The sequence below is a fragment of the Pteropus vampyrus genome, unplaced genomic scaffold, assembly GCF_000151845.1.
Source record: "Pteropus vampyrus isolate Shadow unplaced genomic scaffold, Pvam_2.0 Scaffold411, whole genome shotgun sequence".
NCBI classification, from domain to species: domain Eukaryota; kingdom Metazoa; phylum Chordata; class Mammalia; order Chiroptera; family Pteropodidae; genus Pteropus; species Pteropus vampyrus.
In genome coordinates, this window is record NW_011889192.1 from 615,811 (window position 1) to 627,907 (window position 12,097).

Below are 12,097 nucleotides of genomic sequence, written 5' to 3' on the forward strand. Positions count from 1 at the left end.
GTACACAGGCATACGTAGATTTCTGCATTTCTCATTGTCACAGAGAGATCATTGTTGATTCTACGTTCCTCACCTAGAATCATGAAGTATACAGCCTTCCTGACCATCGCTTTTCCAAACTTCATAATAATCCATGTGTTTACTGCATCTTCATTTTTTAAAGCATTCTTTATTATGATTATTGAGGCTCTGTCAGTTATTTTTGTTAGTGTCATCAATAATGCTGAGATGGATCTCTTTGGGGACATTTTTTATTCTTTCGGATCACCTCTTTAGGGCGAGTTCCCATGTTTGCTGGGTCAAAGGGTATAAATACATCTGCGATTCTCGACCCTTGTTATCAGACTGCCACACAGGCTGTCTTGTATGTTGACCTTTCCACGTCGAGTGTACAGGTTTCCCCAGATCTTTGCTGCTGTTGGGTATTCTTTTTCTTCTATTTTCTGCTAAGTTCATATCCGTGAGTGAATCCCTGAGTACTGCCTTTGTTTGCATTTCTGATGGCGTGCAAGGCTGAATGAGTTTCCATTTATTGAAATTAACCAGCTACAATTCTTTTTGTGTGAAATGACTGTTGGGGTTATCTGCCCATTTCTTTGCTGGGGATTTGATTTTGAGGAGTTCCTTGTGAATTCAGGTAAAATGCCCACTTTGTGAAGCTGCACTGAATGGTCCCAGTCAATCTCCTTTTCATTTTTGCTTTTTCCTTTGTGTAGAAGTTTTAAACTTTTATATCCTCTCATCTGTCAGTCCTATTTTGTCGTTTCTTCCATGGCTTCAAATCTTGGAAAGTTGCCATTCCCTCTAGCCTTCAGATTAGTGTTTAATTCTGTTTTTCTGCTAGATTTTCTAAGATTTAATTTTTTTTTACATTGACTCATCTACGTAGAGTTCATTTGCTGTAAATTTTGAGATGCTTTCCCCAGATGGCTGAGGAGTTATTCTGAAAGTTTCATCCAATGATCCCCGCCTTGGCCATTATTTTAAAGGACCATCTTCGGGCGGCAGAGCTAAATCTCCAGGTGGAATTTGCAGTGTTTGTCCTGTGAAATGGCGGAGTCTTGACGTGATTGTTGTCCCCTCCACATCCCCAGGTGAGGGCTGCATTGCTCTGCGGTTAGAGGCCACGGAAACTCAGCTCCCCATCTACACGCCTCTCACCCACCATGGAGAGATGACGGGTCACTTCCGGGGTGAGATCAAGCTGCAGACCTCCCAGGGCAAGAAGAGGGAGAAGCTCTACGGTAAGTGGGCGGGACCCCCCCGCACCCTCTTCAGCGCTGTGGGGTTAGGAGCAGGGATGAGAGTCCTCTCAGCAAAGCGAATGGATATTCTGAGTGGCAGGCATCATCCTTGCTTGGTAGCTGGATAAACTGAGGCGCAGAGAGGTTGAGTGATTGGCTAAAGGTCACGTACCTAGTCAGAAGCTAGCCCAAGGTGACAACGCAGGTTCACCGAGTGCTCAGCTGGAATTCGTAAATGTGACGGGTCCTGCCTCTCACGGGAAGAGCAGGATAGCAGATCTCACTACATGTGGGCAGCCCGGCACCCTCTGCTCCTGGGTGGGCACCAGGCCATCCCGACTGCCACCTCCCGGGGGTGTGGCTCCCCTCCTGTCCTGTGGGAGCTCCTTTCTCTGGCAGGATGTGGGTTGGAATGAAGGGGCCTCAGCACCTCTGCAACCAGAAGCCAAAGTCAGCGTTGTAGACGGGGTCCCAACAGCCATTTAAGCCCACAAAGAGGTTGGCTTTGGTACTGAATGCTCCGGTACTTTGTTATATTTGTTTTATTCGGATCTGCCAAGAAAAAATTGCCCGTTTTGTCCCTTACCAACAACAAGTTGGAAATGTCGCATGAAATGCCCACATGAAATTCTCTGGGTCATACGTGCCTACCCTCCTCCCTCACACATAACTGACTAATCCCTGAACTTGTACGAGGCCTCGGATCTTGTTAACCCCACCTCCCCAGCAGCTGTGACTCACTGTCCGGCTCCGCCATGCCACTGGGAACCTCTCTGCCATCCAGGCTCTGTGTGCTGGGCACTCACATGCTCTTTCCCGGCCCGGTCCTTGCAGACTTTGTGAAGACCGAGCGTGACGAGTCCAGTGGGCCCAAGTCCCTGAAGAGCCTCACCAGCCACGACCCCGCGAAGCAGTGGGAACCTGCCAACAGGTAGAGCAGGGTGTTGCCGGCTGTCACGGCACACCGGCTGCCTTTGCAGACCCGGGCCCCCGGGGAGGGTCAGTGGAGCGAGGACCTGGACGGACAGGAAGCTTGGCCAGGAGAGGCGCCGTCCCCTGAGGCTTCTGACCAGAAACCCACGGCCCTGGAGTCGGGGGCCATTGGTGTGACTGTGACAAGGCCTGGGAGACTCCTCCTTTGTGTTGGAGACTTTGGTTCTGGTCAACAAACATGGGTTGAGCACCTACTGTGTGTCCGGTTTTAGAGAAACCAAGGCAAATTAGGTGCAGTCCCTGACTTAGCAGCTCAGCCTAGGAGAGAGATGCCCAGTCCAGGGGGACCCACCTGCAGAGGTGACTGCGTGGGACGGTTGCCGTGTCTCTGTGGATGGGACTTTATGGCCACCAAACACCACCCTGTTACTTAAGAGGAAAAATCATTGTGGGAAATGTACACAAGCTGCTCTTGGCAGAGACTGGATTGGGAATAATCTGGACATTGTAAGAGCCTACATTCCTAGGCGACGGCAGTCCCCAATAACAAGGCACTTCAGCTCGCCAATATGGTCTCGAGTCCCAGCATCCAGCCACTGAGGGCTGTGACGGTCTCTGTGCCAGCTTGCCTGCTACGGGGACAAAGCTGTGCCAGTCAGCGAGTGAAATTCCAAAAGCCGCTGCAGAGCCCAGCTCTCTCCTCTCCCCCGTTTCGCTCCCCACACCCCTGTCCATCCAGCAGTCGCCCGCAGGCCCGCCTCCCCCGGGGACACAGGAACTCCCATCTCCAGCCCGCTCCCTCCTCCAGCTTCTACCGGTTACAGCTGCGGGCACTAGTGTCCCCTTTTGATCCTTCTTCCCAATATTACGCAGTTAACAAAAGCATCGTAAGACTCCAGATTCAGGATCAGTGTAGCTCTACGAATTATTTTCCATTTGACTAGTATTAGAATTAGAATTTCTGAAGCAGGCGTTGCTGGATAGGAGTGAGATGCGCTCAGAAGCAGGCTGGCTGAGCAGGTGGGAGCTGGGAGGCTGCGGTATACAACCTGTACAGTCAGATCTCTGCTAGTCAGTGCTCATGAGAGCACCGTCTCACAACAGACTGAGACAGCACAAGGTGTGCGTCTCGGGGTCACCTCACTCGGGTCTGGGCCATCCCCTCGACTCCCCCACATTCGAAGCTCCAGCCTTGACCTGTGACCTCCACACTCATCCCTAAATGCCCACGTGGCCATGTCCATCCTGATGCCAGCTGACATGTTGCTGCTGGAACTCTCCATCCTCCCCTCCGACGCCAGCCTCCCATTCCAACCTCCCCACTTGATCGTGGGCCTCAGACAGTTCCTGAAATGGCCAAGCCCCTCTCGCCTCAGGGCCTTTGCACGTCCTCTGTCTCCCTCCCGTCCTTCTTAGCCGCCTCCTCTGATAGGCCTTCCCTGACCGCCCTCGGCCCAATTGGTCCCGACCCCCACGCTCGTCTATCTCTGCCTCTTCTGTGACTCTTTCAGACGTTAGCGCTGTGTAAATGCCGTGATTCTCTGTCACTGAGTTTGTTTTGTCAATCTCACCGGGTTCCATGAGAACAGAGTGCGGCTGCCTCGTTCACAACCATACTCCCTCCCCCTGGCCCAGAGCTTGGTGCTTACTAGGCCCTCAGTAAATATTTTGTTGGATGGATGGATGGATGGATGGATGGATGGATGGATGGATCGATGGATCGATGGATCGATGGATCGATGGATCCACTGCCCAAACAGTGAAGGCATTAAGGAGAGCCTGAGAAACATCAGAAGACACCATCCTCAGGCTGGTACTGACTCCAGGGAGGGAAGGGAGGCCTGTGTTGTGACTTTGTGTGTCTCCCCGACAGAGTCCCTCTCTGCAGTGGCTCCAGCATCACTGAAATCATCAACCCCAGCTACATGGGGGTGGGGCCCTTCACGCACATGAAACAGGCCCTGTCCCCTGAGCAGCAGCCCACAGCCTGGAGCTATGACCAGCCATTCAAGGACCCCTCCCTGGGACCTGGAAGGGGAGAGAGCCCTCCAACACCACCCTCCCAACCACCCATATCACCCAAGAAGTTCTCACCTGCGACAACAAGCCGGAACCCCTGCCCCAGGACGCAGGAGTCAAGGTAGGCGTGCTCTTTCCAAGACCTCTCCCTTCTCTGGGTTTTCACTCCTGGGAGACCCAGCCCTGGAATGGAAGCTGCTAGAGGGCAGGAAAGGTGTCCACTTGGGTCACTGACTCATCCTCGGGGCCTGGAACACAGCAGGTGCTCGGAAAATACTTGTAGAATCCCCACATCCCACCGTATTGGTGTAAACTTGAAAGATTTCTTTTTAATAGAAAATTGTAAAGATACAGTCAAGAAAAATACCCTCCTGTAAAAAACGACATTTGTTGAAAACTACATTTCTGTAGCTAGTGAACCCTCCAGCCCCAGGGAACAGAGGCAGGGATTCCCATGCAGAAAGCCCTCCCGAACCCAAGTTCCCCTCTCTCTCCCCGACCACGAGGCGTCCGTTCCCATCTCTCCTGTTGAGGTGGGCAAAAGATGCAGCCGAGTCTGGGGATGTCCAAGGGGAATTGCGGCTAGCCTGCAAGGGCGGGGATGAGCCGTGAAACTTCGGGAAAGGCCAGGAGGTTAGGGAAGGCTGACCTGCGTCTAGAACTGGTCCAGGCAGCACATGTCAGGAGGACTCAGCCAGGGAGAAGCCCAAGTCCGGCGGACGGAGCCACAGCCGCTTCTCACGCATGCTGCCGGAACCAAGCAAACCCACTGGAGAGCGTCCGGTGGAAATGCAGGCTCGGGACCCCTGCGGGTGTCTAGCAACCACAGGATGGCAGACGGAAGTTAAAAGTGCATCGCCCAGACAACGATGATCGATGATGGGCAAAATATCACCAGCGTCGTCTGTCCAAGGGACCCGCCGTCTTCATTCTTTATAACGACTACAGGGGGTTGTTCAGCCTCTCTTCTCTTTTATGAGGGCTTACGTCTCTCGGCGGTGTTTTCTGTCACTTATTAGAAGGCGGGGAAGGGAATATTGTTCTCCCTCATCCCCACCGCTTCCAGCCTTTCCTAGGGGCAGTTTACAGTTTTGTTCCTTAAGTTCCTTAAGCTTTTTCTCTTTAAAAAAAAGAAATGGATAGATGAATGGAAGGGAGGGAGGGAGGGGGCAGGAGAATGTCATAGGACAGGATAGGATAAGTAAGTAGGCCTGCCCTTGAGCCCACTCCTATCTCTATGCCTCTAGTTTTCAGAATTTGTCGATAATATTTTTGAACTCTGGTTATTCCATACTTGAAGGAAAAAAAAAAAAAGCCTTAATTTTCTGCCCTGGAAAATGAGGACAAAAGCCACCGTATGGTGGGTGCTGAGGTACCTTTTTAGCAAAGGTCATTTCTTTGGCGAATCAAGAAAAGGAGTTGTGAGCAACCACGTAGAACAAGGAAATGTTTCTAAGTTCCCAAAGGAAGTGTTTCCTCGTGGTTAACAGCTCGAACTCAGCACGCAGCTTGGGTGGGGAACGTGTTCCCTCCAGTTTCACAAGTGACAGCTTCAGAACGGGGACATCTGTAGGCAAGGGGCCCCCAGGGTGGCATTCTAAGCTCGCTGCTCACCAGGGAGGTGATTAGAGGCAGGAAGCCGGCAGCTCCCACACCTGCCTGCAGCCTTCTTCGCTGCTGTCAACCCTGGCTCAGCCCGAGCAGAGGCTGTGGAAAAGGGGGTGTCTCCAGCACCCTCCATGTCTTCCCACCATCATCCCAAACTCAAGTAGGATGACCGGCTGTCTCGATTTGCCCAAGACTGTCCCTTTTTTTGCACTAAGAATCCTGCATCCCAGGAGACCTTGGAATCCTGGGCAAACTGGAACAACTGGTCTCCCTGGATGGTAGGGGGCTTCGAGGGCTCCCCTCAGACCTCGCCCAGTGTTTCGCTCCAGAAGGAACGGACTCCGGAATCTGAGAAGTGGAGTCCTTTTGCCACAAGAATTAACTCTGGGCCCTGGATATTGGTGACTTATTCCACAACCGTGGCCCGCTGTGGACTCCGTTTCTTGTTACCTTTGGTCAGGGAAATAAGACTTAAAGATGCTTTGTGGTTTTCCGGTCTCCCCTGCCCCCCACCCAGATGTCCCACCCTGAGAGTGACAGCGACCACCTCCCAGACGGCAGACTTGACTTGCCTCCATCTCTGCTCTTGGCCCGGGGGAGCGAGCTTTGAGATCACCAAGATGCTCGCATCCAGGGCCTGTTTCTGGCCCTGGCCCCGGTTCTCTGAGTGAAGCCCCTCCCCCTGTCTCAGTCACTGAGTGGGCCGTCAGGTGTCAGGCCACGCATTTTTCTTTTTTTCCATCTTGCCTCTTCCTCAGAACTTCTGGTGAGTGCTGCTCGTCCCCTCCTGCAAAGGTTAACTCACAGCACAGGTCTTTGAGGATCCAGCCGGGTGCAGAGGACGGCCTGGGGTGGAGGGGCGGCCTTCCAGAGTCTTCATGCAAGGCCCCCACATTTCTGGTTATGCAGCTGTTCCAGGTCTTTCCAAAGAGTAATGAGCCCAACACTGAGTCTATAGTCAAGCCCCCACTGGCATGTCCCTGAGGCTAGGGTCCCATGTCATCTCATCTCATCGGCACCCATGCAAGGATGACATCTCTCCCCTGTCCCCTGAGCCCACGCCTATTCGCCAAAAAGTCTATCCGCCTTGGCTGTTCAGCAACTTTTGAACAGCATGTCCACACACATTTCATCAGTAAGAGGTGTCATGGCCTGAACAGTCAGTGGGCTCCAAGGGACCCACATTTTCTTCACGACAGCCTCCTTTTTGCAGTATCTCCCCTGGGAGGTGCTGCTGTTGGCCAGAAGTGAACTGTGTTCTCATTCCTGGTTCTCATAAAGTGCTCAGCGGGAAATCCGCTAAGTGAGAGCCATAATGAATCAGGAAGCGGACACACAGACAGCGCTTCCCGGCTTTGGCTCCTGACACGTCCACAGGCCTCCTTCCTTGCTGCCGCTCGTTCCCAGTGCTCGCATCCCAGGTTCCCGCTGACTGCCAGCCTGACCACCATTTTTTCCTTCCCACTGAGTGAGGCCACCAAGGAAACCAGTCACCTGGAGTTCTCCAGGGAGAGGCCTATGTGGTTGGGAAGAACACTGTATAAACCAGGAATGTCGGCCTTCTGAGCCCAGAGTTTGTCTGTTTCATGGTGGCCTCCTGTGCCTGGGGCACATGGCTGCCTCCTACACACCTCAAATGGAGCTCCTTGACCTGGAACCCCCCTGAGTAGCACAGATGGTCACTGAGGACGTCTGGTCACCTGCAAGGCTTCTGTTCCCCTCAGGGTCAGAGCAGAATTTGCTAGAGCTAGCAGAGAGGCTGTGGGATTCATGGGGGGTGGGGGGATGGTGAGGGGGAGCCAGGAAGGCAGGTCTGTCCTCCGCAGTGGGGGGCAGCCTTCTCTGGCGATGTTGGAGGGGATGATATTTTTGTTTTTTGTTTTTGTTTTTGTTTTTGTTTTATTTTTTTGGAGACGATGGTCTTGATATTGACGGTGCCATGGAAGCCCCCTCTCCCCTTTCTCCTGCAAACCCCTCGATTGAGTCCCCTTACTACTTACAGGCTCTGGTGTGACACTTTTTATGAAGGAAAAGGTCAGTGTAGCAGCTGAGGTCCCCTGTGTGGTCACCCACCTATAAGTAACACAGTGCCTTTGCCTCTCATTTGCAATCGAGGCGAAATTCACATAACACAAAGTAACCATTTTAAAGTGGAGAATTCGGTGGCAATCAGTACTTCACAGTATTGTGCAACCACGACCTCCATCTAGTCCCAAACGTGTTCATGACCCCCAAGAAAACGCCATTTGGCACTAAGCACTCATTCCCCACCTGCGTTTCCTCCCCTTCCGCACAATTTAGGCCCAGCGACGTGGGGAAGAACACAGTGGAACCTCTGCCTCAGGAGGACCCGAAGCTGGCCAAGCCCGAGATGTTCGAGAACCCGCTGTACGGGTCTGTGAGTTCCTTCCCTAAGCTGGTTCCCAGGAAAGAACAGGAATCTCCCAAAATGCTGAGGAAGGAGCCCCCACCCTGCCCGGACCCCGGAACCATGTCGCCCAGCATCATGCTCTCCAAATCCCAGGAGGCCGAGGGCAGCAGGGCGACAGGCAAGCTGGTGCCTCCGCCCACGCCCTTCCTCAGCCCCACGCCCCGGCTCCGCTCCTACACCTGCTCACCTGCCCCGGAGAGCCGGCCGGCCGCAGGGGACAAGGGCCAGGGGAAGCCCAAGGCCCCTGCCAGCTCCCAAGCCCCAGTGCCAGCCAAGAGGCCCATCAAGCCTTCCAGGTCGGAGCTGAGCCAGCAGGCGCCGCCCACCCCCGCACAGCGGCCGCCCCTCCCGGTCAAGAGCCCCGCGGTGCTGCACCTGCAGCACTCCAAGGGCCGCGACTACCGCGAGAACGCCGAGCTCCCGCACCACGGCAAGCACCGGCCCGAGGACTCGCCGCTGGGCAGAGCTGCCCTGCAGGTGCGCTGGGGCGCGCGTGTGGGATGGACGGCGCATGTGTGCGCATGCGTGTGTCACGGTCACCATGCCCAGGAATGCGTGTGGGCTCACGTGCATGCATGTGCGCTTGCAGGATACAACCTGCCATGCCTAGGTCTGTGCTCAGCTGCACGTGTGCATGCGTGCAAGTGTGCATGTGCATGATACAACAACCCCGCCCCGGACTAGGGTCTGAGAAGCAGTGGTTCTGGGAGCAGATCCATGCGGAAGAGCTGGAGTCGGGATTTGAACCCACGTCTCTCTGTCCCCAAAAGAAGGGTGAAAGGAGGGGCTGTGGATAGACTCTGAGCCCTCCTGTGTCAGGCCTATAGGAATAAGGCTCCATAAATACGAAGAACTCAGATCAGTTACATTTTATTATTATCATCATTAGTATTAGTACTTAAAAATTTCCCAGTATTTTAGAAACTTCAGATGTAATATCCCTCTTTTTAAAAAACAGATTTCTTTTTGAGCAAAACTCGTAGTGCTGAGAACAGACTCTGGAGCCAGACCATCCTGGGTTTGAATTCCCGTTCTCCTACCTCCTGGCTCTGTGCCTTGAGCTACAGTTTACTCATCTGTGTAAAAGGAGCTATTTATGGAACCTGCCTCAGAGGTTTATAAGGAGCCTTAAATTTCATCGTATATTATTACTATATGATGTAATGTATACGGAAATTATATACATTACATATTTATATACTATGTATTACTATGCATACATAACACATATGCATATGTCCTAGAATACATATGAAGTACCTAGAACAACGTGGTGGCTTTTTCAGCGCTATGTTAAAGGAAGCCTGACCCAGCCCACAGCGAGCAGGGACCCGGGGACCTTTAGTTAAATCTGGCCAGGCGAGAATGCAGTGCTGATTGTCTTCTGTTTCTGTCCTGCAGTGAAGCCCCTGGTGAGCTGCCAGCGAGACAGGAGCCCAGAAGAGCAGCACAAAGCCACTCGGACCCCTGCTGGGACTTCCTGTGGGCTCCTCCTACCCAGCTTCCTAGGCAGGACTTTGGACTTTTCAGGAGAGGCCCAGCTTGTGTGGTCAGCAGCGGATGCTGGCTGCGAGACTCGGCCCCGAGGCTGAGGTGCGAAGAGAGAGCTTACCTGAATGGCAACGAACAACTTCCGCACCTGGGCTCCCAGCTTGTTCTCGGTACCTGGCACCCAAGGGCCTTGTTCCAGTTGCCATTTTGAAGAAAGGAACTGAAATGCCAATTTGCAGGTGGAGATATAAATAATAATAATATTAATAATAATAATGGCTGCATGTATCGAGCACTCACCACGTGCCAGGTACCTGCTAAGTACTTATCCAATATTTTGAGTTGAGTCTTCTTCGGCCAATCAAAAGCACATTCCCAGACCCCTCAGTTCAAAAGCGTATGTCCTGAGTGGTTTGGACAAAGCATTAAAAATTAAGGCCAGTGCCCTCCTGGAGTGAGACGGGACTTGGCCTTAAGAGAGATGAGGAGTAAGTGTTGATTTAGGCTACAAGGGACCTGGCCTTGTCCAGCTTCAGTGATGCAGACTGCTTTTGCTAAAGCCCCGGGCTTCGGGCAGAGCTGCACGGAGAGCAGGGCCCTGTGCGAGTCCTCTCAGTTCTTTAGTCTGAAGGAGAAGGAAAATCAGCTCCTCCTCTCCAGTGGGGAGAGCCGGCTTCAGCCGGTCCCCCATGCCCGCTTCGAGCTGGGAAGCCACCACTGGGCCATGGGTTGAGCCAAGCCCCGCAAGGCTTATCTCGTGCTAATAGGAGAGTCAGCTGTGGCTCCTGAAAGCCGAGCTCCCCTGCCTGGCTGCCCAAGACTGGTTCCCGGCTCTCAAAACAGTGCAGCCTTTTCCTTTTGAAACCCGTGGCTTGTGACCCTGCTTCCTTGGTTACTAGAAGACTAGATTGTTGATGTCTTTTCTCGTGTTGCTTTTTACGTAGCAGAACTGATGTAGGAAAACAAATCCAGAAGTGAGCGTCAGTGCAGGAGAATGGGTACACAGCCCACATCCCCTTGTGTCAGACTGTGTGACCAATAAATCGTGCCTTTCTCACTCAGCTCCCGTCTGTGTGGCGCTTTTTCCTGGCATTCCGCCACAGACATGTCGCCGGTTGTCAGGGCCATAGAGCATTGGCCAGGGAGGGCGAATGTGGAAGTCGACAATGGTGATGAGTGAGCAGTGCCCTGGCCAGAGGGGACTGCAAAACTAGTTTGACGTCGGGCATGGACCAGGACCAACGGCAGATGTGACACATCTTCGTGAGACTCCGGGCACCCTGCAGCCATCCAGCTTCCACCAATGTCACCTCTGGAACACCACCACCTGCTGTCCTGCAATCATAAGTTCTTCCTGGCTTTTATAAGTGTTCATGCTAAGCTCCACATAATGTGTTTATTACCTTAGCATGAACAATGAATGATCCCTGGGTCTTGGGCCTCCCGCTCCCTGCATTCAGGGTCAGCTTGCGCCACCCATGGGTCAGGGAGGGCCAGTGAGGGGCGCTGCTGGGCCCCACTTCCAGAGTGCCTTGGCCTGGGCTGCTATTCCCACCACCTCCGGCTTCTCAGCCTCTGCTCCAGGTCAGACACCAGGCCTAGACTCCAGGCAGAGCTCGAAGGAGTGGTGTTCTTGGCAGCCATGGAGCAAACCATTTCCTGCACTTCAGCAATGGCCCGTGGAGACTAGCGGGGGCAGGCCTGCGAGCCCACTGCAACCTCAGCTCCTCCCACACTCAGATGAGATCCCCTGGCCCCCCGCAGGCTCACTTCCTGGTCCCCAGGCACCAGCCTTCTGGCTTGATAGGCCAAGGGCTAGGACGGGGGGACAGCTGGAGACACCCAGACATCCTTTAGGCCAACCCCCCTACATCCATCACCCCACTGCCGTAGACCAGGGCATTGATGACTGCGGCACCTGGGGGACCCAATGGCTGCAGAGCGGGCTGGCGTGCAAGGGAGAGCAAAGACCTCGAGCTCCCACCCCACCTGGAATGGACGTCCAGGCCCTCCCCAACGTTTCTGCGGGTTCCTAGGAGAAGCAAGTCAATGAACGGCAGTGTGGGTGCTCCTTGGACTCCCCGTCGCCTCTTGCTCTGAGTTCTAGTGGGCGGAGCAGGCCGGCTATCCCCCGTGCGTCGCCCCGAAGCTACAACACGGGCTGTGTGAACACCGAACAGGCTTCGACTGTAAGCTGCTGGACAGCAGGGCCCACTGCAAGGCCCAGAGCTGGAAACACTGTGGAGTTTAAGAATTTTCATTTTTGTCCTTTTAACTGCTCAACCCTACAGCCATTCCTCACAGTCCCTGACCACCTTTCTCCCTGGGGTCTGGTTGCCACCATCTCTCGGGACCCACCTTAGCCAGGTTC

At 53.7% G+C, this 12,097-nt stretch overlaps 1 protein-coding gene across 1 annotated transcript in view; it reads left to right on the forward strand.

Moving 5' to 3' along the window:
- Positions 1 to 10,774, forward strand: part of INPP5D (inositol polyphosphate-5-phosphatase D) — a 138,260-nt gene extending 127,486 nt beyond the window's left edge. The window contains exons 18-22 of the mRNA XM_023523773.1: positions 1,095 to 1,244; positions 2,079 to 2,175; positions 4,051 to 4,317; positions 8,106 to 8,712; positions 9,637 to 10,774. Coding sequence (XP_023379541.1) covers positions 1,095 to 1,244; positions 2,079 to 2,175; positions 4,051 to 4,317; positions 8,106 to 8,712; positions 9,637 to 9,639 — 1,124 coding nt within the window. The 3' untranslated portion in view covers positions 9,640 to 10,774. The remainder of the gene's footprint in view (positions 1 to 1,094; positions 1,245 to 2,078; positions 2,176 to 4,050; positions 4,318 to 8,105; positions 8,713 to 9,636) is intronic.
- Positions 10,775 to 12,097: the final 1,323 nt, after the last annotated feature.